Source organism: Macrosteles quadrilineatus, unplaced genomic scaffold, assembly GCF_028750875.1.
Source record: "Macrosteles quadrilineatus isolate MER2022 unplaced genomic scaffold, UCM_ALF_1.0 Scaffold_2__2_contigs__length_208266976, whole genome shotgun sequence".
Lineage (NCBI taxonomy): Eukaryota > Metazoa > Arthropoda > Insecta > Hemiptera > Cicadellidae > Macrosteles > Macrosteles quadrilineatus.
The window spans coordinates 115483426-115509513 of NW_026542595.1; the positions used below are offsets into that span (position 1 = coordinate 115483426).

Here is a 26088-nt window from a genome sequence, read left to right on the forward strand (position 1 = left end):
TCGGATCGAAGCAGGCCGCGGCGGGGAATGATATTTTCCAGAGTGGGTTGTTGGTAGAGAAGGGAATAAACGACCGCGCCATTTGCAATTTGCGTCAAGACTTCAAGATGGCGTTCTTGTTTAGTGTTTTGCTCAATGTATTTTATTCGCGATTTCTGTGAATTTGTCATTTTAAATGTAAGTAATATAGATAATCATGATCTATATTATAGTTGTAATAATTGTATCACTAAGTAGGGGATTTCTAACCACAATAAGTATACAATTTTAATCATTTTCATCTCAAGGTCAATCTTGCTCTGTAGCGTAAATAAAATTCAATATTTTCAAGCCCTAAAACACGATTCCTAGTTTTCAATGTAGGAGCTTGACATGTAATTAATATACTTGTGGTTTTATCACTCGTGCTTATGTTTTTATTGCCATTAATTTCTGTGCTGTAAGCTAATTTAACTTGTTTTCACTGGTGAAAGTGTGAAAATCTGCCCTAGGCTACCTAGGCCTAGGCCTAGTCCTTCTTGACTGCCAAATCCAGCCACCACTTACGGTACTACTTAAAATAGTGGAATTAAAGGGCAGGACCTAACCTTACCTACCTTTGTCGATTGCCCTAAACCATTTGATGTCTAATCTTTCTTCAATTAATATTTTGGAATGTTGAGCCCTGGGCTTTGGGCTAAGATTAGGCCTAGGCCTAGGCTAACTATTCTGGCTAGGCCTAAGTTTAGGCTAGCTCTATTCTGGTTAGGCCAAGGCTAACTGTATTCAGGCTAGGTCTAGGCTAACTCTATTCTGGCTCTAAGTTAACTATTCTGGCTAGGCCTAGGCTAAACTCTTCTGGCTAGGCCTAGGCTAACTGTATTCAGGCTAGGTCTAGGCTAACTCTATTCAGGCTAGACCTAGGCTAACACTACTCAGCCTAACTTAGGCCTTTGGGCTGTAACTTACCTTACCGCCGCAATAGGTACTAGGCTAGATTAGGTTCTAGGTCTTTAAGTTAGGCCTAGGTCTTTTTTGTGTAGGCCTAACTTAGTTGCCTACTTACAACTTCGCTAATCTGTCACTTATGTTAGGCCTTCTTGACTGGGGCCATGTCCAGAACAGTGTTAACAAAGATTAGGCTAGATGTAAAAGTAGGCTATAACTTAGGCCCATGATCGCGCCCAAGACAATGAAGATGTTTCTAGACTTATTAAGTTACGGTAGCCTATTGTACCGCATTAGCCTACTGCAGGAGATAGGCCTATGTTAAGTTATCCATGAGTTTTCCACGATCATAGATAACTAAGTTAAGGCCTAACTCTTAACTAACTTGGCCAAAAGTTATCTAAAGTTAACTTAGTCAAAAGTTACCTACATCTTATCACGTTTCCTTGGTCGAGGGAGATGATGATGATGATTCCTATGAAGTCAGGAGATGTTAAATAGTTAATGTTACCACGTTCGCGGCGGCATGGGAGCGATCGCTCCTATACGGAACCCTAATGCCATCCTGGTGGGTGCGATCGTTCCCAAGCTGCATTGCAGTACGAAATTTTTTGTTTTTGAGCCAGGATTAGAGCTAGAAACTTGGAACCTTGCACAGCACTGCTCAATAGTATACTGTATTTGGTGTGGTGTAGGTTGGTAGTAAATTTCCCCGTAAAATCCCCGTCTGGCAATCTCAAAAATCTACTTTTTGTCCCGTCTTTTTCCCTCCATTTGGCAATACAATTCCAACGGGACCGGCTTTGTTCCAAGCAGTGCTGCTATCTGTGGGTGTTGAGCGAACTACGTCGACTCTCGTTGTAAAGCAGGACATCCTCGCACGTTATTTGCTATTCGTCAGACTGAAATTGGAAGGCCAATCACACGCAGCAATCAGGTTTGTTTGACGCTGAGGGCTGCGTCGCACTGGGGATACACGGGCCGCCATTTGACGTGCCGCCGCGAACGTGTTAAATGTTGAAATATGATGTAACCGTGATATAGGTATAAGTTGCACGAATTTTAATTTACCATACTGTTGAATTCTAAATCTCTCGCCATGGTCTGTACCCTAACTTTTGTATTTATATGCTCGTCGCTCAATTTCAATTTTAACTCTTGTATTATATTGACTGTATTAACTGAATTCCTTGTTATTTTTATGTGTTTATACATTTATTTACCCATGACTGAATACAAGATGTATTCAGTCATGGGTAAATAAATGTAGGCTATGTAAATATGTGTATGAAAGTGTCTTAGCCTATGTCTTATGTCTTAAAGGGCATACAGTAGTCTCTCTCTTATCCGGACACCTTTTAACTGGACATCGGTTTAACCAGACTACACTCGGCGGAAATGACATCTCTTTAACCAGAAAAATTTTATCAGGACATTGGTTTAACCGGACTAGATCGGGAGGAAGTGGGCGGTACTGAAACGACTGTTCTTGTGGGAAAGATTTGAGACCAGTGATCACGTGTCTAAATACAATGCTCTCCTTAATTCAATTTGAATATCACAGTATACGGTCTGTTTTAACGAGTTTTTAGTGACGTCGGCTTAACTGGAAAAACCGTTATCGGCACTGGTCTAGGTCCCGAGGAGTCTATTAACTTATTTTGCCATGATTGCTAAAGACAATGACTTTTTTCTATGATAGACGTTGTCCAGTATTTTCCGTGATCCCGGTGGGTGAAAATAAAATGTTTCAGTTAGGTACCGCAGGAGTTCTGTGATCACGGAATACGATATCCTATCCACCCCGCAATAAGAGATGGTCACAATACCACTGCAATAACTTTGTAAACACTAATTTAGGCTATGGCATGGTCAGACCAACTTAGCGAGGAGTCTGACTAACTGAGGTCGGATAGTGGGGATCTTCTGTAAAATCACTGCTGTAACTTGTGCGTTTGAAAATCATAAATTAATTCACTTATAAACTTAGCCTAGACATAACTTAGTCTTCTTTTTAGAATCCTCGGCCAAATTTGACTCCTCGCCAATCTAATAAAACCATATTTGCCCACTCTTTTAAATAAATATTAGGCCCCTTATAGGCCTAACAAATCAAATTCTTATAAAATGACTTGATGCATAAAATAGGCTAACCGTACTTGAAAACGGCATTAACCTGAATAACCCTAATTTCGGCATCCACCAGTCTTAAGTTTTTTATTGCAGAATTACAAAATTAAATTGTATTGGAATTAGTCAATTTTACAATGAAATGTAAAAGATAAAATATAAAACTCTACTAGGCTAAGCTAACTAAAACAATTTTACCTTCTAGTAAATCTAACAGGACAGATATCACTGACAACTTGTCAGCGGAAAAATCGCGGACTATGTAGCAAGCATTTTCAACCAAAATGTTTTTTAAGTTTTCTTCTAAACCTGACTGTAAACTTGAAAACAGACTGTACAGGATGAATGAAGGTTTGATCAAGAAGAAGTGACAGATTCGGATCTTTGTTGGACTGGTTTGAGACTCGAAAGTTGATTAGCTGGGCCTTTGCAGTGTTGGTTTTCAAAAGGTTTTCATCAAACCACTAAAGCAAGGTATTCACCTCTATGATGTAATTTGAATGAGTGACTATAGGGAAGGGCTGGATAATGCTAGGGAAGTATCATTATGTGCAAAAAGGCACTGTTTACCTTAGGTTATTCATGAGGGGAGGTCATTTATGAAGAGGAGGAATAGCACAGGGCCAAGAATGGATCCCCGGGGCTGGGGCACACCTCTCGTTACAGGGGTTTCTGAAGACTTAAATCTACTTTGAAGACGGTGTGATCAACACATGGATCAAGTATGGATTGTACTCCAACACATTGTTTCCTGCCTTTTAAAAATTACGAAAACCACTCAGAGGCAACTCCTCAGACTCCCATTTTGTTTAATTTAGCTAATAGGAGTTCAAAAGCCTTATTCAAATCGAAGAAAATACCCATTGAGCGTTGCTTTGTATCCAAATCTCGCACCACATGGTTCAGTAAGGAAAATATTGCACTTGTAGTATTTTTACTTTTGACAAATCCATGCTGATCTTTGAATATTGTATTATTCTTTTGGAAGAATGTCCAGAGTCTCTCTAAAACAGCCTTTTCATATATCTTGGACAAACCCGGAAGCATAGAAAAGGGCCTATAATTATCACATTTCCTATGGTCACCCCTTTTGAGAATTGGCCTTACAATTGCAAGTTTGAGTGCATTGGGAAACTATCAATGCAGAAAAGAGTGGTTTCTTAGATGGGTTAGAGGATTGACGATGAAGTCTGAAAACTCTTAAAATCATTGACGGTATTTCATCAGCTCCTGAGCTTATCTTGTTTTTTAACTGATGAATAATTTGTTTAATTTCGGATTCTACTGTTGGGATTGGGAATAAGAAAAATTATTTATGGCTAATGTTTTGTCTTTGTGAGAATCCGCTTAATCATCAGGCTGTCTTATCGTCAGTTGTGTTTGTTGTCTTGAAAATTATGTAATTAAGCTACGAGAATAGGTAGCCTTTGCAATAGGCTTTCTAGATAGCTTGTTGTAAAACGACTTTGTCAACTGGGGACTCTCTCTGGATCCAGAGAACCAATTATCCTTGTATCGAACCAAGGACCCTCAGACTTGAAGACGAACACAATAACAACTAGCCTACTAATAAAAGGCTTGAAAATTTGTAGAGCTATTTTGGTTTTAGAGGTTACCTTGTTATTTATTTTTAAATTCCTTAACAACAAAAAGGGAAAACACTATAGGCCTAAATCTAAATTTTATGTTCTAATGCTATTTATACAAGTTAAACTGTATTCCATTAGAACTTGACAAAAACAGGCCAACTCTTAAACAGACCATTAGGCCAACAAAGAATAACCAAAAATTATAAATTCTGATTCGGTTTTAGTAATTTATTTCCCTGCAGTTAAATAAAGATAAGACAAACGTTGATATGGAACTCGTTTAACAAGTCGTTGTCTTTGATATGAGCCTTTTTAATGTTAGTTGTTTCCCAACGTGTAGTAAACTGTTGCCACATCAGATCCTATTGTTCAACTATTTAATTAAATAGTCCTTAATGTTTATAAAATCTTCAAAATGTTCAAATAATCGATTAGGCCTATTACCAATTGGTTTAGGTTTTTAGTCTTATTTCTTAACACCAGTACCAGTTTTCCAATAGGATCAAAAGTGTTAAACAATCTAGATACCGTACTTTGTGACTGGTTTAAGACTTAAAAGAACAGTCCCTGCTCCATAATGTGTAACGCTTGTTTAAAAAACCTAAACCACCAAAAAGAGTCTCATCTGGTGTAATAGGTAAAGTAGGGAACTACTGTCCTGATTCTAGTGTTTAAATCTTGCCTGCCATCAATGGATTTTAGCGCTATTTGCTCATTGGCGTTGGCATGTCTCCCTCTATTAAAAGCTAAATGGTAACATATTAGGCCTACTTTTACCCCACAGTTCAATTAATTTGACTTTTAGTCAGCCTTAAGCTATGTTGGGGTGAGAACTGATCATATAAATTTAATATGTGTATTCTTAAATTTTATTTCAAATCGTAAGCCTAACTGATTTTGTATTTTTCAGGTGAAGTTGTTACACGGTAACATATAAATTTCTGCATAAAATCTTATAAATTGGTTAAACGTGAAATAGATTGTATAACTACCAAGATGACCTCAAACGGAAACGATGATTTCTTTTCCGATGCCTGCGATGTAGATCAGCACGAGCTGCTGGAAGATTCTAGTCCCGAAACTGATGAAGAACAAATCTGTTCTATTTGCAAGTAAGTCGATGTGTGAACCTATTCCTGGTTATTAAATTAATTGTTTTTTTAAGTAGCAAAATGTTCATATGTATATAAATGTATTTTATCATACCAGGTCAAACATAAGATTTACGGAATTGGTCTACCTATTCAGTTTGAAAAATTGAAAAGTTGCAGTCCATCTTTAACAAAAGGTGTTAAAGTTGTGTACCGTATTTATTAAAATGATAAAAGTTTGCTATTCTGTAGGTCAGAATAAAATAAAAATTTAACTGAAAAATTGTCTTAAAATGGCTCACAAGTTTTACAACACAGTTTCCATATTATTGACTGTAAACTTTTTTTATTACTTGCTGTAACCAAGATTGAAAATTTAACTGAAAAATTGTCTTAAAATGGCTCACAAGTTTTACAACACAGTTTCCATATTATTGACTGTAAACTTTTTTTATTACTTGCTGTAACCAAGATTGAAAATTTAACTGAAAAATTGTCTTAAAATGGCTCACAAGTTTTACAACACAGTTTCCATATTATTGACTGTAAACTTCTTTTATTACTTTTTTGTAACCAAGATTGGGTGGATTTTAGACACACACTGGTGAACCCTCGCCTACTTTCGTGCCTCCACGCGTTTTGTCAAGGATGCTTAGAGAAGAGGAAGGCGCAGGAGAAAGGTCGAGAGTTGATGATTGTCTGCCCATCCTGCGACCAAGAAACCATTGTGAGTTAATACTTGTTTTCCTTTGTTAAGTGTTACATTCAATTCAATTGAAAAACCACCATACAAATTGTTGTAGCGTAGTTGAGAATTACTATTGATTTTAGCCTATTTTACGTAGGCCTACAGTAACTGTGTAATTTATGTTTCAGCTGCCTCGTAAGGGTGTAAGCGGCCTTGCCTGCGACTACATCTCTACGAACATTCAAGACATGTTGGCCATTACCAACACCTCTGTGGAATGTACCAGCTGCAAGGGCCAACAGTTGGCCATAGCAAGGTGCTCCGACTGCGCCAAACTGCTCTGCCTCCATTGCGAGCAAGCTCATCAGGTAAGACATTGTAGTTTCCCTTCCTGGTTGTATTAAATCAGAGTTACTTCATTGGTTGTTGGTCAGCTATCCTTTTAAGTTACTTTTTTAAATCGTCAGTAATCCCTTAACTATTCTCCTTACTTACTTACTGCCGTGGCTCATGGTACCCAAGGTGGTACTTTGCCTTGTCAACACATTGCCTCCAGATTTTTCTATCCATTGCCTCCTCTTCCCTTCTTCCCAGTCTTCTTAGGTCTTTTCTAACCTGGTCTCGCCATCTCAACTTGGGCCTTCCTCGTGGTCTTCTGCCCTCCGGATTGTTCGAAAGGACATTCTTGACTAAGGAGTCGTCCTCTTTCCTTAGTAAATGGCCAGCCCATCTCATTCTACCTCTCACCTCGGCCACTATGTCTGGCCGTCTGGGTCCATATATAATTGCCTCAACTCCGCATTGTGTTTTATCCTCCACTCTCCATCTTCAAAGGTTGGACCTTATGTTTTTCCTCAATATTTTGTTTTCAAATACTATCAAACGTTTTTCTGTTTTTTTACTTAACACCCAATTTTCTGAGCCGTATAACAGATCCGGTCTTATAATGGTTTTATATATACTGAGTTTTGTTTTGTGTGATAGTAATCAAGAACTTAATAGTTTGTGGGATGCTGATAAACTTCTGTGTGCTGCATTTATTCTTTGTTGTATTTACATATCTTCTTCATTATTATTTGTTATATTATCATTATAATCTAATAAACCTAACTATTCTCCTTAGATTTATTAATTATAACAAGGTCACATTATGAACATGTCAAAGAAAATGAGGTTATATTTGGGAAAAAAACAATTGGCTAGTAAGGATTTTTCTAAACGGAAATAGAATTCAGCTAACTCGTGTAAAAAAAAATCATAATCCAGAGACTAAATATATGAATACAGAATAAAAGAACACAAAAAACAGTTAAGCATCCAAGTCAACGATTACAGTTGCATCTAACACAATACGTATGTTCTGTATCTTATACTTATGTAAATCAACTCTTAATTTATTCTAGAAAACATTTTCTAAACCAAGGGTTACTGTCTAAAAAATGTAGTATTTACTTCTGCATTAAAAAAGGGAACAGGTTTGGTAAACCATAATTATCACTTGCATTTAACTTTTTATCAGAACTTTGGGATGACTAACTAATTGTTTCATTTTCCAGTACATGCGCTGTTTTGAGGACCACAAAGTCGTGTCCTTCGAAATACTGAAGCAAGCCAAAGAAGCTGTCCCAATACACAAGCCGGTGAATTGTGAGACTCATCTCAACGAGCCAATGAAATTCTTCTGCTACACTTGTATGGTAAGTTTTCATCTAGATTGCAGTCAATGATGTAACATGGTGATATTGACAAATTGTCTTTTGTAATACTTTGTAATTTTGGATTCCATACTGATTGTTGAATCTCTTGCAATCGCGGTGAGCGGCGCAATGATCATCTGCTGCTGGTACTGCATTGACTTTGTGATTTTTTTCAACCTATGTATGTATAGGGTTTTGCAATTATTTTACCATCTAAAAATTCCATCTTCAAAAATACACATTACTATTGTTATTAACCTTCGTTCACAAATACATCGTCGTCTCCAGTGGTCTGGGGCAAACTGGAACATACCAACAAGTGTGGAGGGGTCATTTATCATCTTTTTCCGTAAATGTACCTTCATAGAGAATCTTCTGTTGGCTATGGGGTCAAGATTAACTATGGCTATGAGGTTTAAGTGTAGTTTTATTTAAGTGTTCTCTGACAAGTAAACATTTTCAGGTAGTGTTAAGTACCGTTTTTGTGATTGTGTGCAGATCCCACTGTGTAACGAGTGTGTGGTGGTGGAGCATTGCGCACCAGAGCACCAGTACGAGCGGCTCGGCGAAGCTTACGAGAGGCAGAAGAAGGAACTGGTCAGTCTGATTGCCGAGAGTAAGGGCAAGATGGTATATTGTGAGGAGGCAACCACTTCTTTGCAGAACGCACTGGCCGAGCTACAGGCACAACACGACAACGCCAAGGGTCTTATCGACGAGACGTTGCAGGTATGATCGCATATCAGCTGTTATTGAATGAATAAATAAAGTGCTTTATTGTACGAATTAACATTACTTTGGTCTATATCAGCTGTTAGGTTGACACTCCCGAGTGTTAGCATATGAAAATACATTTCTGAAGTAAAATAGAACTTTTTATAACTTCTGAACATTGTACTAATATTTAAGCTTGTACCTTATAATATCATATTGCTGAAATATTCTTGATGCTCTGCCACCAAAAGCTCACTGTCCCCGGTTTTTTTTTAACACATTTAATTACCGTACTTAAAACATGAAAATAACTTAGTCTTAAGGTGAGCAAGTAGTTTTATTTTTAAGTTTGTTAATTTGTTTTTCAGACCTACAAGGTTGTGCTGGAAAAAAGGAAGAATGTAGTTTTGGAAGAATTGAAACAAATTCACAAAGAAAAAGAGATCAAGATCATGGAGGCATTCCATTGGTGAGTTTTAATTTACAAAATAAAAAATTGTTGTAAAAAACTCACTGTTGTTGGTTAAATGTCTATTCAAAATTCAGATTAATAAAGTCTTAAGATAACGTTGGATGGTTAAAAATAACACTTGTTGAGATAACAAATTTACTGATTTTGATTCGTCAATGTTGCAGTATCGACAAAGTAGAGAAGAAGATCGTGGACGCCAACAAGTTCACCAGTCGTCTGTTGGAGCATGGCAGTGCCGCCGAGGTGTTGTCCCTGCGTCAGGTGGTGAGCGCTCAGCTGATGAACCTGATCAACAACACGCCTGCGCCAGAGGTCAACACTAACATAGAGTTTGTCACCGACATGGACAAGTTCCAATCCGCCATTCAGGTACTTGTGATTGTAATTGTAGCAATATGTCTTTAGAGTTGTCATTCAACTGAAATTAACAGTTAAACTTTTAAAATAGGGAGGGGCTTTCGATTCTTGTTTTCTCAAGATTCCTCCATACTGGTGATAGATACTAGTAGTCTTTGATTCATGTTACTTCGTAAGATTATATATCGATTCTACATCGCAACAAAATTGCAAGTTTCTATCTTGATCGCGGTAATATTGTAATAATCTTCTGCAATTACAACGGCATAAATTTTACTGTGCAAAATCTGTAGACAGCTTTCACTATTGCTATAATATCCTAAGATTCTTATCTTGAAAAGTGCAAACATTTTAAATATTCAACTAAAATTTCTGGTTTTATAATCAATTTTGTCCAGGCTATCAAAGACACTAAAGGTTTGCTAACTGTAAAAACTACAATTTCACTTGTGATGTTCAAAATTGTGTCAATTGTTAGTACAAGCTATAAATATTTACTAGTAGCTGTGCCTTAGGAGGTTTTAATGAAGGTTTGTTCAAAGCAGGTTTAACTAGTGTTTATTACTTTTAAACATTTAGGCCAGCAAAAGACTTGTAATATAAATTATTACCCAATGATTTTTGTTATCAGTAACAACCCTTGGCTGCGTAGTAACTAACTTTAAAGAACTATTTAATGAGTCCAATAATGTTAGCTATATAAAGCTTTGTTGATTTTGTATTTAAAGGTTTTGTTAAAGAGTTAATTGACAGCACTAAACAGGTGGTCAAAATGGCGTGAAGCCTCCCCAGGAGAAGTAATGCTCCCTGAAAATCTTATTGCTGACTGTCAGTAAAACATTTTTCAGATTTTTCTCCATCAGGCATTTTACTGTCAACACAAACGTAACAATTTGCTTGATTTTTTTACAATGTCGTTTGTTTCTGCACAGACTGCATTTGGATACTTCCGTCAACTTGAGTCGCCTGCAGTGACAGCCACGACTACTCCGCAGCAAGAGACTCCTCCTCCGCAGTCGCTCAGTCTGGCCAACTGTCCTCCTAGCAGTGTGACCAGCAGTCCCGTCAGCATGCCTAGTAGCTACGACGGCGAACTCGGCATCTCGTCGCCCTTGCTGCCTCTCAGCACCATCCAGGAGTACAACCTGACTGCGTTGGCCAGCCTGGCTACGAACACGGAGACCAACGTTTCATCAGCATCTTCTCCCTCTCCGAGCTTCACGCTGAATGATCTCTTGACCGGAGATCTCGCGTCGACCTCCCATGCCATGAAGAATCTGGAGGCGCTCGTCAAGCTCAACAATGTTTCGCTCAACGAACCCGGTAAGCTGTGGAACTATCACAATCCCCATCCTCAAAATCACAGCTTCTTCTCTCGTCACTGGAACTAACCTAACCTTGGAACAGCTCTAGGCCAGGATTTTGATTCGTAGAATAAAAGGATAGCAGCTAATTTACATTAAAAGAAGTAAGAGACAGGCCATAGAATACAAAGGAGACATATAAAACCCAACATTTTGTCCCGTAAGGAACTTTTTCAAGTGAAGACAAAAAGAGTATGTGAAAATGTTTCTCTATTTTTGTCTACAACGGAACAAAATGTTATATGTCTTCTGTGTGTTCCATGGCCTGTCTGTGCTCCTCTTAAGGTATGCTAGCTGCTATGTCTTTATTCTAATCTTGGAATGGTTGATCTAGCTTTTAATTTGATAGGATAGTTTACAGTCTTTGGCCTTGGTTATCGTAGAGGATTAAACTACAGATAGTCTCAATTAGCTGACCTAGTCCTACCGCAGCAACGGCGAACAAGCAAAAAGTTCAAGACGCAGAAAAGAGTCTTTGACATGTTAAAGGTCATATAATTAAACATCTGTCCCCAAACTTGCTTAAGTGTGTTTTTTTCTGAATAGAGGCAGGGACGTCATAAGGGGGTTGCCTTGATGCACCCGCTCTGATTTCATTTTCTTCACGGAGTTGGTAGGATATGACGGAAAGTTAGTTAATTGAGACTACTGTAGATTTTAATTCAGTCGCCTAATATAATTCACCGTCTTGCTTGGCCTAGATTATTGTTGCAAAATATATATGATTTAAAATAGTTAATCTTACGTACACCATCATCGTTAAAAAAATCATTTTTGTAAAAGTTAGTGCATAATTTGCTAGGTAAAATCTTTGACGAGAATTGCGTTGATCTCAATATTCCAGATACATCTACAGATATATGTACTACCCTCTTACTCGTTAAAAAATAAAACAATACTGTCAGGAAGTTATAGAATTTTTTTTTTTTCATTTTAGTAAGGTGTTTATTTACAAATCAAATGTTAATTTAAGTGCTTAATCATCGTTCAATATTATACAATAGATGAGTCAGAATATTCAATACTCTGGCTTTCATAGTCAGTCGCCAACATAAATAAAAAAACAAATATTCATTATAGATAAGGATATATTCCATAAGCAAGCAGAGTTCGTTCAGTGTCGGCTGGCCTTTAAATGACTTAAGTGGCTCATTGGTATCGGGCTCATTAATTTAAAGGCTATTAGGAATTAACGAGGCGCTCACCAGAATGAAGGAAGACCGGATTGCCAAAGCGCACAAATAGGAAACTAAGGTTACTAACAGCAAATAAACTGTGATATTTTCTCTCCTCGTTCTACACTGCCGATGTGTCCAGTCTATTCACGTCTGGTGTTGTATTTTCACGGTAGATCGAGATTCCGAATAGTTAGGTGTCTTCTTCCTATAGACTAGTCAAAATAGGTGTTCTAGGTTATTTTTCCAAAAGTGAGCGACCACACAATTCTCACTTAGGATAAAAAAATTTGTTGTTTGTAGTTTAAACGTGATTTCCACTCTTTGACGAGTCTGACGATGATTTTCAGTTTAAGTTAGAAATCCCGTAGAAGTAGGTTGTACATTTGATTTTCTAATCGAGTAGCCTGAACTTTGTTTAGTTACATAATAGCGTTGCTGATTTCTTACATTCAGGCTACTAATGATTTAGTTTAATCTTTGTTATTTGACTAGTGTAAGAAAGAACAATGTATCATGGGCTGATAAGACTAATAATAATTGTAATTTCATCAAACGGACACCAATAGATTTTTTATTGATGTGTCCTTACTTAACTAAAGGTTTATGAGCTTTTATTAAATTTTACTTTGCTCATCTACCTTTTTTGGGGTGTTTTTGTGATTCTTTTTTTTTCACAAAAAAGTTGTTAGGAAAAGGCAGATAAAGTTAGTCAGTGTTTAATGTAGTTCTCCTTTTCACGTTAATTATTTGTAATTTCCTTTTAAGAGACAAATGATTGATGAAACATACGTTTTGCGATTAACAATTGTACCTATTGTGAAAGCCTTAAATAGTTTGATGATATTATTTTGTTGTGTTTATTTTCTATTGTTATTTGTTATTTTTTGCTAAGTCTGAAATCCCAACGCTGATGTTACTTCACATCGACCATCTTTTTTAAGTTAGATAGTATTTTTAATATTTTTACCTACTTAGTTCCACGTAAGAGTTGTATCAAGAATCTTATAAACTGCTTTTCAAATTCAAATGTAACTATGAAATATGATAAAACATAATTTTTAATTTCTGTTTTTGCTAGGTAAGTAAAACGTAAAACACCAACCTACATAATGAGTATTAGTCGTAGTTATGATTCCTCTTTACCCAAGTTTAGCAAATAACACTAATCAAATAAAAATCAGATTAACTTCTCTGATTTTGTTGTTGATTGTTTTCCTGTTTTCTTAATCGTAAATATAAAGAAATTTTGAGAAACCCTAGTTCCATCTTTGTATATTGTAGTATTTTGTTGATAACGTTTCTTGTGTACTATTTTAGTTTCTGCTTACCTCTGTACATAAGCACATCAGTTAATCTGTGCGGATTATTTTTGTTACCAGGAGAAAAAGACGTTTCCCCTCCTCCGCAGAACTTCCTTGAAAATCCTAATCCTTTTAGCAGCAATTTCCTTGGCGTCCTTACTGGTAAGCTTTTCTTCTTCCTTTCCTTTTTACAAGTTTGGTAGAGGTGAATGATGAGATTATGATGTTTACATTTTCTAGCAATCTTTTTATCCCGAGACTTGTATTTAACAAAAGTCCTTAAGTTGGTAAAGTTTTTTGTGGATTCATGAAATTGATTTAAAAAAAGTCATAGCTCGAGCAGTATTTGACTTAATATTTTTACGATGAATAAACTGCTGTCTATTTTTCTCACCCTTGAATGAGTTTCTTTTTCTTTAAATAAACCACAAAGATACAATAACAAATTATTTCAAAACAAATAAATATGTGCAAAAAGCTGGAACAAATTGTACTAATTGGTCGGCTGTTTACACTTCTTGTTTTCATTCACCTCTACTACGTATTTCTATCATTCTGTTACAAATATTACCTCGAAGTTTTAACTCTTAAAAGTTATGGCTTTTTGCTTTTTGTAATTTCTCTGCCAATCTTCACTTTCCTATTTTTTTAAGGATGGTGAATACAGTATCGGTACCTACATTATGAATTGGATACTCTGTTTCTATGTTTATTTTCATTCTGTTTTACGAAGTTGATTTTTCAATCAAAATGTTGTTATTTCATGGGAAAGTTTTTATAAAGTTAGAGAGATTTTACTCCAAATGTAAATCATTTGATTTTTTTCAATGTGTTTGATCTTACTTAAATAATTTTCTACTGTAAAAAACACTTAACTATTTTTTATCTTTCTAGGCTTCCAAACTTTAGGTCTTTTGACACAACATACGTTATTTTAACACTAATAACCAAAGCAAGCAAAGCATTTTTTGTTGACAAAAATTTAGCACTTGTCTTATTAAATTTAAAATTCTCGTTGTTAAAACTGTGCAAGACCACCAAACTACCTATGTGACTAAAAATCCAGCTTGAACTTGACGTCAAATTAACTAAACGTTCTTAAAGAATATTAAATTATAAATTTTCTACAGTTCTTCTACAATATTACTCTACTCTTTACTTCATCCTTTTAACTTTTTCTGATTCCTTCTTCAGTTAACTAAATTGCAAAATCCTCTCCTATTGTTTTCCCATTCTCCTTTGTAACAAAATCTTAGCTGGTGCTATATATATACTTAAGTTCTAGAATCTAAAATTATAGGAAACGATGTGGAATAACAATTTAAATGCTAAATGCGGCTTAACGTTTTTTGTAATCCCTCACTAGAAAAGTTAACTCGATTTGTATTTTCTTAAAAAAAAAAGACGTTTAGTTAATAATTTGTTTTTGAGGTATTTGAATATTAATTTGAAAATAATTAAAGCGAAAATCTTTATTTTCAATAAAAAAGCTGTTGACCATTTTCTATAGTCGCACATGAAATAATGTATATCAAAGATAAATGTGAGATGTTGGTTTTATTAGCTTCACACACGGAATTGTTCAATAACTTACACTAACTTGTTGTGTTGCTTGCTCGTCAAACCTCACTAATCTCACCACACAAACCACAAAATAAAATTTTAGAAGGTTTATAATTTTTTGCAAAGTTTTCTACGTAGAGCCGCCCACTCCGGTAAGGAAAACTACGTCTTTCAAGAAGTTGGGTGAAATAGTTCCACATCGTTTTCATTTATTGCTCATTTCATGTTTACTCATTTCACCACTCATTCTGTGTTCATTTTCAGTCTGGTTTTTTCTCATTGTATTACTTCATTGTCTATTTCAACCAACTTCTTGAAAGAATAAACTGATAGTTTTCCACTTGTTTGTATGTTTTCTTTCCCCTGCCTGTTCTACTGAAATTTCTCAGAATGTTTTTGCATGCCTGTGTGAGAAAGTGTGTCTTTTCTAAATTTCTATGTTTATCTAAAGAGTTTGACTTGGAAAATTTTGGTTATTTCTATCTAATGATTAGTAGGAAATTATAGTCCAATATTACAAAAATTGAGTTTTTGAAGTCAGTTTTTTAAGGAACACGCAAGTATCGTTTGAATAATTCTTTAGTTGTAAAAAAACTTGCAGCATTGCTAAAGCTGAGAACTTTTTTAAAATCTTCAATACATTTTTTTGGATGTAAAAGGTTTTTTATTTCAATGTAGAAATTAATGTTTTAGACATTTGTTTACAGTAAAGTTTTGAAAAACTTCTAAAGATAAAGATACAGACAGTTTTTTTTTTTTTTTTTTTTTTTTTTTTGCAATAGTGTATTCCCTTTCTTTATGGATTATTTTTTTAACAGTTCAATTTGGATATTCCTCAAGTATGGATAGTGTTTATTTAAATTACATCTGTGAATCTTTTATGAGTCATGTAATGAAAAGAAAATAGAAACACTAAAATTGACAATTAAAAATTACTATAAACAAACCATTACGTTTAAGTGAAATTCCACACTACAGTCAAACAAAGACGTAGTACAAGGAGTAGGGGAAGAATTCATATTATTGAGGGGGGGGGGGGTTTAATACTACCGTTATTCGTTTTATACAGGTTTCTCCTTCCTCTGAGATAACCTCCGATGAAGGAAAAATTGGGTGGGGGTTTCGTGTTGAGACAAGCTTCTGTTTTGAAAGTACTATACAGATTAAGATCATAAGAAATTCGTCTTATAGAGGTCACAATCATCTTGTATAGGTTTTGTGCTAAGAATATTGGTTGTATAGAGGTTAATCAGTCCTAGCCCATGTCACAAACAAATTTCTCTTAGAGGTTTTCAACCAAATTATATAGAGGTGTTTTTGGCATTGACCTTAAAGAAAGTTTGAAGGAGATTTTAAAAAATCGTCTTATCGAGGAATTCCTTTTACCGATCTGGCACAAGAAACACAAAACTTTATACTAAATACAGAAAACATTAGAATATTCCACTGTCAATGCCAACCCAGGCCCGCTTATATGCCCAGACACCACTGCTGTTTTTAAACCACCGCCCACCCGTACTAGGAAAAAAGGGGGGAGCTGCTTTTGGGTTTGCCCAGGGCTCCTGTGCCAGCATTTTCAATTAAGGAAGAGAGAGATTTAATGGCTAATGGTGCCCAGGAAGTTGTTAAAAGTGTTACCAATGTACACATATATATCACAGTTTCAGTTGATCTAATATAGAGTTTATTTTTGTAAATATAAGGGCACTGGAACAGGTGCGTAAATTGCACATTTCAACAGGGTTCTAAACTTGTTTCCGAGGCAAAATGAACCTGATGCAACACTCTTTTTACCTCTCAAGTATTGTGTTTAAAACAGTTATTAGAAGTTGAAACTACTAGAGTACATAAATTGAATTGCTTTTAGATCCACACCAATAACTAGTGGTTTATCTATATAAAATAGGTTACAGTTATAAAAACAGCTTATTTAAAAAAATACATGTTCTTATACGGTTTTCTTTTGTTACCAATCCGGATCTGGTTTAATATTCAACTAAAGGATAAGCTGTTAACATTTTAAAGCTGAAAAAAAAGTTAATGATTATTACTAGACTTTTGAAAGCAATCTGTAGTTGTAAATAAAACGCTACGGGAGCAAATCCCTACAATAAACCCTTTTACAAACTGCTAGATCATAAGCTTTAAAAAAAAAACCTCAATCGTAAAGATCGGTAAGTCGACATAAATAGGAATAAAAGTATAGATGAATGTTAGCCTGCTTATTAGGTTGACTATTGATTTAAGTAGATAGGCTGAAAGGTGTCTTAGGTTATTTTTCATCCCTAACTTTATACTTTGTCGATTTTTTTGTTTCTAAGTCCGTTCCACCTTATACATACTGTATCATTTTTTCTTTCATTGGCACCTCCATACCCCATAGTGCGTGCTTCTTGCTTTGATGGAGTTGGGAAAAACATCTAGAGCCTAAGGCTTACAAAGCACAACACAGTAGTCATAGTCATAGTCATAGTCATAGTCAAAGTTCTTTATTCATTTTTTGTACATAGTTTGTACAGTAAATAGCGTCATATATAATACAATACTAAATCTAATTAAAATCTACTATTTACAGTTAACCAAGCAAAAATGAAAAGTAATAACAAAAATATTTATATCTACAGTAGGTTATATCTGGGAGGTGGAAAATTCTTCTATGGAGTAAGGGGCCAGTTGTATTAAATATTCTTTCAGCAATTTCCTGAACTTATTTAAATTATCTTCTCTTATGTTTTCTGGAATATATTTAAGAAAAGTATTTAAAAAATTGTACGTCGTTGATTTTGGTTTTTTAAAATCTGTTGTATATATGTAACCATAATTAATTATCAAATGGTAATACAAATTAAATAAATAAGAGTTAAATTTAAAAAAATTTCATTTAAACTTAATGGTAGTAACTTCAAAATTGAAATTTTAAATTTCAATAATAAATAAAAAGATATATGTAATTAAGGAGATGAAATGGTGGTACCCACTACTTACCAGATTTAAAGTCATAACTTAAATGTTTCTATTAAGGCCATAAAAGTTGAATTTCGTTTCTAAAAGTGTTGGCGGATGTGTAACTATTATATGCAACCAATATAAAGATTAAAATGTTTAGTAGGAAGCTAGCTATTGCCAGTTCATAAGCAATGAATAGCATACTTTTGGCATTCATACTGAACCTGTTAAAACCGTGGGTTGAAAAGAGTAATATTTTGTATTTAACCTAAAGTAAAGCTTTTGTTGTAACATTTATTCACTCACTCACTCCCATGGCCATTTATGCCCAAGGCGGGATTTGGCCGCACCAACAACTGCTCTCCATCTCTCTCTATCTTCTGTCTCTTCCACTGCTGCCCCCACTTCTCTGGCGTCCTTGGAGACACTACCCCACTCTCTTCTTGGGCTTTCCTAATGGTCGTTTCCCTTCTGGCTTTCCTATGCTTGCTTCTTTTAATAGTGAACCCCGTTCTCTCCGTAGTGTGTGTCCTGCCCACCTTATTCTCCTTGCTTTCACGTGTGCTAATACATCATAATCATTATACATATTCCTTATCTCCCTATTATGCCTTTTTCTTCATTTTCCATTTTCTTGTGTTGGGCCATATATAATTCTTAACATTTTGTTTTAATTTCATTGGGCTGTCTCCTGAAGTGCATATATTTTGTCTTCTCATCATTAATCTTTAGGCCCATTTTCTCTGTTTTTTTGTATGAACAATTATTGTATGAAGGTTAGCTCCTCTTGGTCATTTCTGTTTTTTGACAGAATGACTACATTGTCCGCAAAAGCTAGGATGTTTATTTTTGCTCCCATTTCCAAGCCTTTATTTGTTTGCCTTACTTGTTGGAGGGCATCTTCTAAGGCTATGTTAAATAGTATAGGTGACAGTCCATCACCTTGCCTTACGCCTGTCCTTACTTTAAAGCTTTCTGATAACTCTCTATCTATTTTTACTTTGCATTTTGACATATTCAGGGACATTTCTACTAGTTTTATTAGTTTTCTGGGGATCCCAAACTTTTCCATCTGTTGAAATACTCTTCCTCTGTCAAGGCTATCATAGGCCTTTGAAAAATCTATGAAAAGCCTATGTACTTCTTTATTGTATTCCCAGTGCTTACCAATAACTTGTTTAAGTATGTGAATTTGATGCATTGTAGATCTCCCTTTTACAAATCCCGCTTGGTAGTCCTCTAAACTTGTTGTAACATTTAGTCTAAAAAATAGAGAAAATTTAGTCAATAGAGAACAAAAACCAACCTTGAATATTAAATGTGTTGCTAAACATTTTTGACAGTTAAGATGTAATAAATCCGATACCATTGATTTAATTGTAATATCTTCTATTAATATTGTAGATAAGTCATGCTTTATTGCTTTCTCTGATTAACATCAACATTTCATTTCATCATTTTACCCTAAAACAGAGGTCTCCAATAGGAATAAAGAAAACATTACCACAATTTTTTTCCAAATATAAATAAAAATGTGACCGTTTATTTAAAGCCCAGCTGGGCACAGTTTGGAACCATCAAAAAGCTAGATTTGACTATTGGATACTGAAGTAGACATCCCATCTATAGGGAACAGCTGTCGCCTATTTTTTATCAAAGAACATAGTTGTGTGAGCCAGTCAAAGAATGTGCTAGTCTAAAATTATATTTCCTACCTTATTTTTGGTTGCTGACAAAGTTGATGGTTCATAACAGTTACTATTGCTAACAATGAGTCGATTCATCAGTTTGTCTTGGTTAAAAGTATGCATATTCGTCAGATATTACTCATTTACATCAGCACAATCTGTCGGTGGCTCACATCAACTATGGATGATTTTCATGAAAAAACTGGCGACAACTTTTAACATGGGGATGGAATATCTGGTTGTATCAATAGTCATGTACTGTATTAGTTAGTTAAACATCAGCTTGGAAGGGAACAATTCAAAACTACAAAGAACATTTTTATCTCACAGTATAGTAAACATTTAAATTATAATCACTTTGGTATTTGAAAAATTATTTTTGGACGGTAAATAACTCTTCAGCAGCTGTTAGAAATTATACAAGATGGCCACTAGCCTCCAAGGATGCTTAACTGGGTTTTGGATGGGTTTTCCTAAGTGTAGAACGTGGAATGTAGAGAAGCGACTTTCCACTTGTCGCCAATGCAATCCATTATGCTTCTCTAGGAAAACTGCACCATTAAATTACCTCTATGCTTCTGCGCCTAGGAAAATCCAGCGTTATGACTGTGTCTAGTCAGAGAAATTAGTTTTTAAAATTTAATTTTCTTTGAATTAGCTCAAATAAAGTGAAAACTCACAATTTTTATCTCATAAATGCTTAAGAAGATTAATGTAATTTCATCCTGAATTTTTAAAAAGTAACAAACTTGTCACTTGATAAAATTGAAACTATTCAGGTACAATTTTAGATCATTAAAAATATGAAATTTTCTAAAGGGAAACAACAAAAATTAAATCATGTTTATTAGCACATAAACGTACAGAGATTATAGATAAATGCACAGGTGTTTCGTCATTCTTCTAATAGCCTAATATTATATTTACTTGTTGCAATTTTGTTCAAGTTAATATCTTGTTTCCATTGGCCGTTATTTTTGTACCATAATTTTTGGAAATCAACTTCCACGCCTGATCAGTCTGGTCTCCACTAATCACTTTGCTTAAAAGTGAAGGTGGTGGCATACGCATTGAATTAGGAATAATGAGTTCATCGCCAGAAATACATCACCCCACAGAGAAGGAAGGAAGGTAGGCCTACAGAGAAAACTTGCTTATGGGATGACCGTGCTCTTTCAGCTCTAGTATATTGCCAGAAATATACTTGTGACAAGCAAGGAAGAGCCTGAGTGGCAAAGCAAGTGGAAATTACTGTGGCACAGGGTCTTCCTCTACTGTGAGCATTGTAGTACAAGAGGGACGGTGTTGGACTTTGCCTTAGACATCAGCGACTAGTGCTAGACACCACATAAGTGTACCGTTGAATGTTTCCTCTTGATCGAGCCCAAACAACCTTAACCCCTTAACCGCCACGCACGAGATATGCCGGGCGATACTAGTTTTCAGAGCAACCGCCACGTACGAGTTATCTCGTGTTGACGTAATCAGCTGTTGTGTTTTATTTTTAACAGCTCACTTCCCGCCTTATCTCTGATATACGTACGTAAACAAGTTGTTGACAGTGCTGCTTGACTAGTGCTGCAATCTGGTGGATTTTAGTGGTATTATAGGTCAGTAATGGTCCCGATCAGTTCCGTTCGTAGTTTCAGTAAAACTCGTGCTTGCGGAAGCTTACGTAATGCTTACGTACATTATGCGTGTCATTATAATTGTGATTTTTGGTGGTTATTTACTTGGTAGTGTTGAATGAGTAGTAAATATTAGTTGTAATGGCTGGTGACATGAGGCTTGAGGATGACGATTTATTAGAGTTGTAGACTTTATTGTAGGCCTAATTTTTATTATAGGCCTAACTCAAGAAACCCCCGAACCCCACCCCCCCCCCCAATCTCAAATTTTAGTATTGTTAAAGCTTAATGTTTTTGAAGATGTCTACAAACAATATTGATAACTATTTTCTTTAAAAAAAACAACTGGTACAATTTTTTAAATCACAAGTAAAAATCGTCAAAAAACGGCAAAAATAAGTGGCAATGGCGGATTTTGACTAGGCTACTTAGACGGCGGTTAAGGGGTTAAGTTGAAAACAAAATACGAAAAATTATGGTTCCTAACTTAATGGTCTCTATACATCTTTGTCTATTGTTACAGAGATGGTTGTGAACGGTGGGCCGTTGAACGGTGCCGCAGGGCCAGCTCCTCTGCTCGGCCGCGTGTCTCCCATAGACAGTATTCCCCCGGTGTTGAGTCCAACAATCAACGGTGTACCCGCCATCTTGCCTCCTCCCCTAGCTGGTGTCGGCACCGGACTGCTGGCCACCGCTAGCAACGGTAAGTTAGGTTATGAAAAAACTACGTAGGGTTTGACAGAAAGTTTAAAGTAGGTATTAACAAAAATGTTTTACATTTTTTTTCTAGTTTATTTTTGGTCATGTAATACTATATTTTTGAGGAAATTATTGCTGATAAGTAGTACGCAAAACATTTTTGTTTTTTTGGGAAATGTTACACCAGAAAAAGGCTGGGAAACACTTATCGACCATCATAGTGTTCATTCTATTATGATAATTTTTAATTTATAAACTAGATGGAATTAATTTTCTTGTTGATTATGTTCTGCCACCCAAAAGTACAACTAAGGGCATTAATTGTTTAGATATGGAATTTTAGTTTTGATTCCCTCACTCAGGTGTGCTTGGAAACGCAATTCCGTTCAGTGCTCGTAACGGTACCAAGGCAGCGCAGCCAATGCAGGTTCGCTTCAAGTTCGGCACTCTCGGACCAGCCAAGAACCAATTCAACTCTCCACACGGCTTCTGTCTGGGAGTTGAGGAGGACATCATCGTTGCCGATACCAACAACCATCGCATTCAGGTAGGCCAAACTGACAGACAGAGGGAATTAAACCTTGTAGTGATAGAATCTTGTGCTACATTTGCTAAGGGAGCGACTCGTATGGTCGTAGACAGACTACCACAAAAGCCGGGTATTGTTCAGTGCGGTAACCGGTCTTTTTTTACTGCTGTTCGACTAATGAGTTAATAACTAATAGTTAGAGGCCGCTGGTTTGAGCCTCAGATAAGACAGTAGCTTTTTGATGGTTTGATGTGTTCAGTTGTCATTAAACTTGTGGGCTTTTCATAAATGACCGTGATTGGTAACAACTGAGCCTAGTCAGTAACATTGCAATCCATTCTACACTCATACTTCATCATACTCAGCTTAAAAACACCCCCAAAGTCAAAGTATTTATTTGCACATAACATTTATGGGTTACAGCAGGTAACATCAAACTGGTGCATCGTCATTACATTTCTAAAAAAGAAACAATACAACTAGCTATGACACAAATAAACATCTAAATATTTAACAAATTCTTCAACACTATATACACTTAATTCTAGGAGGAGTTGCTTCAAATAAGACTTATATCTAATTAAATCTAGCTGCTTTACATGGTTCGGTAATTTATTGTACATTCTTTTACCCAGTGTGTGTTTTAACAAGTGTGTGTTGTTGTCTCAAACTATTGCAACTGGGGAGCTCAATAGCAACAAGTTAATCATTGTCGCAAACTGAAACAGTGTGATGGGTTTCTCTGAAAATTAATGTTAATTTGACACAAAATTGAAAATTTTACCCAATTCGGTCAATGTTTGGATTTTTTAATTGCAAAATAAGTACCAGTATCACTATATTTTTTATACTTTCAAGCAGTTAAGGTCTATGGGAGGTAGTCAAGCTGCAATTACTGGATCTATCATGTTTGTTGTCGTTCTTTCTCTGTATAAGTCATAAGTTCCCATTCCTAATATCAAATCAATTGTGTTTGCAGCCCTCAAAAAAGTGCTTAAGTATATTTTACTAACTGTTGTATTTTGAACCTTTTTTTCATGATTATCAATAAAGTTAACAGTAAAAAAGTGTGAAAATAACAAGTGAAAAAAGATGACCGTAAATGTGTTGTGGTTTCAGATGTATTTTATGTAGGACCCTGTTGAAATGCATGGCTTATTGACACTTCATGTTGCACAGTGAATGTGGAATTTACTACAAGATTTCCCATGAAAAATTTTTATCAACAACGATGCATGTTTCCAGATTTTCGAGAAGAACGGCAACTTCAAATTCCAGTTTGGAATCCCCGGCAAAGAGGAAGGACAGTTGTGGTATCCTCGCAAGGTAGCGGTGATGAAGGCCAGTGGAAAATTTGTGGTGTGCGACCGTGGCAACGAGCGTTCTCGAATGCAGATTTTTACCAAGAACGGCCACTTCATCAAGAAAATCGCCATCAGGTATGTATTTTCTGAGAAGTGACCGTTTTTCTCAAGCAACTCTGTCAACAGCAGAATCGGTCAGTATGTGTTGGTTTTGGTGTGTATAGCAGGCCCTTGTTATAGGTTGCAGCTTTTGTTACTTACCCGGTTTCACTATCTTATCAGAGAAAACATGATTAACTTGGCACGTTATGATTTTGATTACCGTACCAAAGAGATGTAGTAAACAAAAGCTGCAACATATCAGGGGTCGTAGAGTCTTGTTTGCGTTTTGTAAATAAACCTCGCATGATTTGGTGTGAAGTGTTTTCTTTGTTTTCTGTCATTTTATTTTTATCAAAGTATATTCAACACTGACCACACTCCATTATTTATTACGAAGGTAAGATTAAAGTTGGTGTCCTATAATAACAACAGTAATAAATAACACACCCAATATTCTAACCTTACTTAGTATAGCCAATATTCCAACTTTTTTTCTCTTAACTTCTTTGAATTCATAAAATTTAGAACATCTAACAATTTGTTTAATCTCATTGGTGTAAAAAAAAATAATGAAATTGAGTAAAAAACATTTGTTACTGTACCAGGCAAGGTAAAGGCCACTTATATTCTCATACTTAACCTGAAACTCTTGAAAATAGGCTACAAAGACGAATTAATATACAGTAGTTTTATTTTATTCTTTGTTTATTTTTCTGTGTTCATTGCACTCTGTTTAGTTTGGGGTTACAGTATTATTAATTTTGGCAACTGAGTAGTTGCAACCTACTTTGTACAAAACAATTAAGATTTTAAGAAATTTGTGTCCCCAAAATTACTAACGAATCATTTTGATTATAATTTAAAGGAAAACCAGGTGGCTAGTTTGAAATGTTATTAAAAAGACTATAATTCAGCTAGGTTACCTGAGAAAACAAAAATCCAGAGGCTAATAATACGAATTAAAAGGTCATCAGAGATAGCGTTGATATTTCACCCTAATGTAGGACTTCTGGAAGTAGGTCGAAGAGAACATAATTTCTTCAATCTACTCTGAAAAATTCCTATATTAAATTGTAGAAAAAGTAGGAAAGCAGCTAGCTTACCTTGAAAGTGTAGGTAGGCTATAGAACATGTAGAAATAAATACACTTTGCACACTATATTTCATCCCCTGAGGGACTTTGTCAAGTGTAGAGAAAGAGTTTACAAATTCAGAAGAATTATTATTTATAAACTCTTTCTCTACACTTGACTAAGTCCCTCAGGGGATGAAATATAGTGTGCACAGTGTATTTATTTCTACATGTTCTATAGCCTACCTACACTTTCAAGGTAAGCTAGCTAGCTGCTATCCTACTTTTTCTACAATTTAAAATCCTGGCCTAGAGCCTTTCCTTACAAAACTAACCAGAATTCCCATATTAGGAATAAATACTAGTGTTATGTGCTGTGTTCTTCTATTGTCTATCCATTACCCACTTTTATATAATTTCTGAGTTAAGCTAGCTGAATTCTTCCTTTCTTAAATATTCCTTACAAATACTTTTGTAAGTTAGCAGTTACAAGTATTTAAAAATAAAAAAAATCCATTGTTACCAGAACCTTGAAGCAACTAAGTTAAGCATGTTTTGTTTTTTTAACTGCCATTGCCTAACCTACCTTACGTAACCTAACCCAGTGGCCTGGTTTTGGTAAGTTTGGTAAGTTTTGGTAAGTGGTAAGTTTGGCATGTGTTTGTGTGTTGTGTGACTAACTCGTACTATCTTCAGGACCAGCGAATGGTGGAATGTTCCTGCAATAAATGATGCGTTTACCGGAAAGAAAACTCGTCCCAGGTACCCCTCCTCATCCCGTAGTCCTGTAAAGTGTAGCTGCTGTAAAACCCTGTTTACAATAGACTCGTAATACTTTTTTTTTGTTATTACATTGTGGGGTTTTATGATGTTAAATAGATAAATAAATTTTAACTTAATGAATATTTTCCTTGACAATTATTTTTTTACCAAATTGATTAACTTCTTACTGAACAGAATTCTGGCTTCATAATTAACCTATAAACCATTTAGGTTATTGTAAAAGTTGTGGTTTTAGATTTAACTTAAAAAACTAAACATTAAAAGTA

At 35.5% G+C, this 26088-nt stretch overlaps 1 protein-coding gene across 3 annotated transcripts in view; it reads left to right on the forward strand.

The window, feature by feature from the left end:
• The first annotated feature begins 58 nt into the window (after positions 1 to 58).
• LOC128987458 (B-box type zinc finger protein ncl-1) overlaps positions 59 to 26088 on the forward strand; it is a 29625-nt gene continuing 3595 nt past the window's right edge. Inside the window, exons 1-14 of one of the 3 annotated variants that reach the window (XM_054408307.1) lie at positions 59 to 177; positions 5557 to 5758; positions 6332 to 6464; positions 6614 to 6793; positions 7982 to 8122; positions 8621 to 8851; positions 9205 to 9305; positions 9473 to 9677; positions 10598 to 10988; positions 13587 to 13670; positions 21857 to 22036; positions 22395 to 22579; positions 23807 to 24000; positions 25736 to 25801. In XM_054408307.1, the coding sequence (XP_054264282.1) occupies positions 5643 to 5758; positions 6332 to 6464; positions 6614 to 6793; positions 7982 to 8122; positions 8621 to 8851; positions 9205 to 9305; positions 9473 to 9677; positions 10598 to 10988; positions 13587 to 13670; positions 21857 to 22036; positions 22395 to 22579; positions 23807 to 24000; positions 25736 to 25801 (2207 nt within the window). In that variant the 5' untranslated portion in view covers positions 59 to 177; positions 5557 to 5642. The remainder of the gene's footprint in view (positions 178 to 5556; positions 5759 to 6331; positions 6465 to 6613; positions 6794 to 7981; positions 8123 to 8620; positions 8852 to 9204; positions 9306 to 9472; positions 9678 to 10597; positions 10989 to 13586; positions 13671 to 21856; positions 22037 to 22394; positions 22580 to 23806; positions 24001 to 25735; positions 25802 to 26088) is intronic. The other 2 variants (XM_054408308.1, XM_054408309.1) reach the window with 2 other exon arrangements.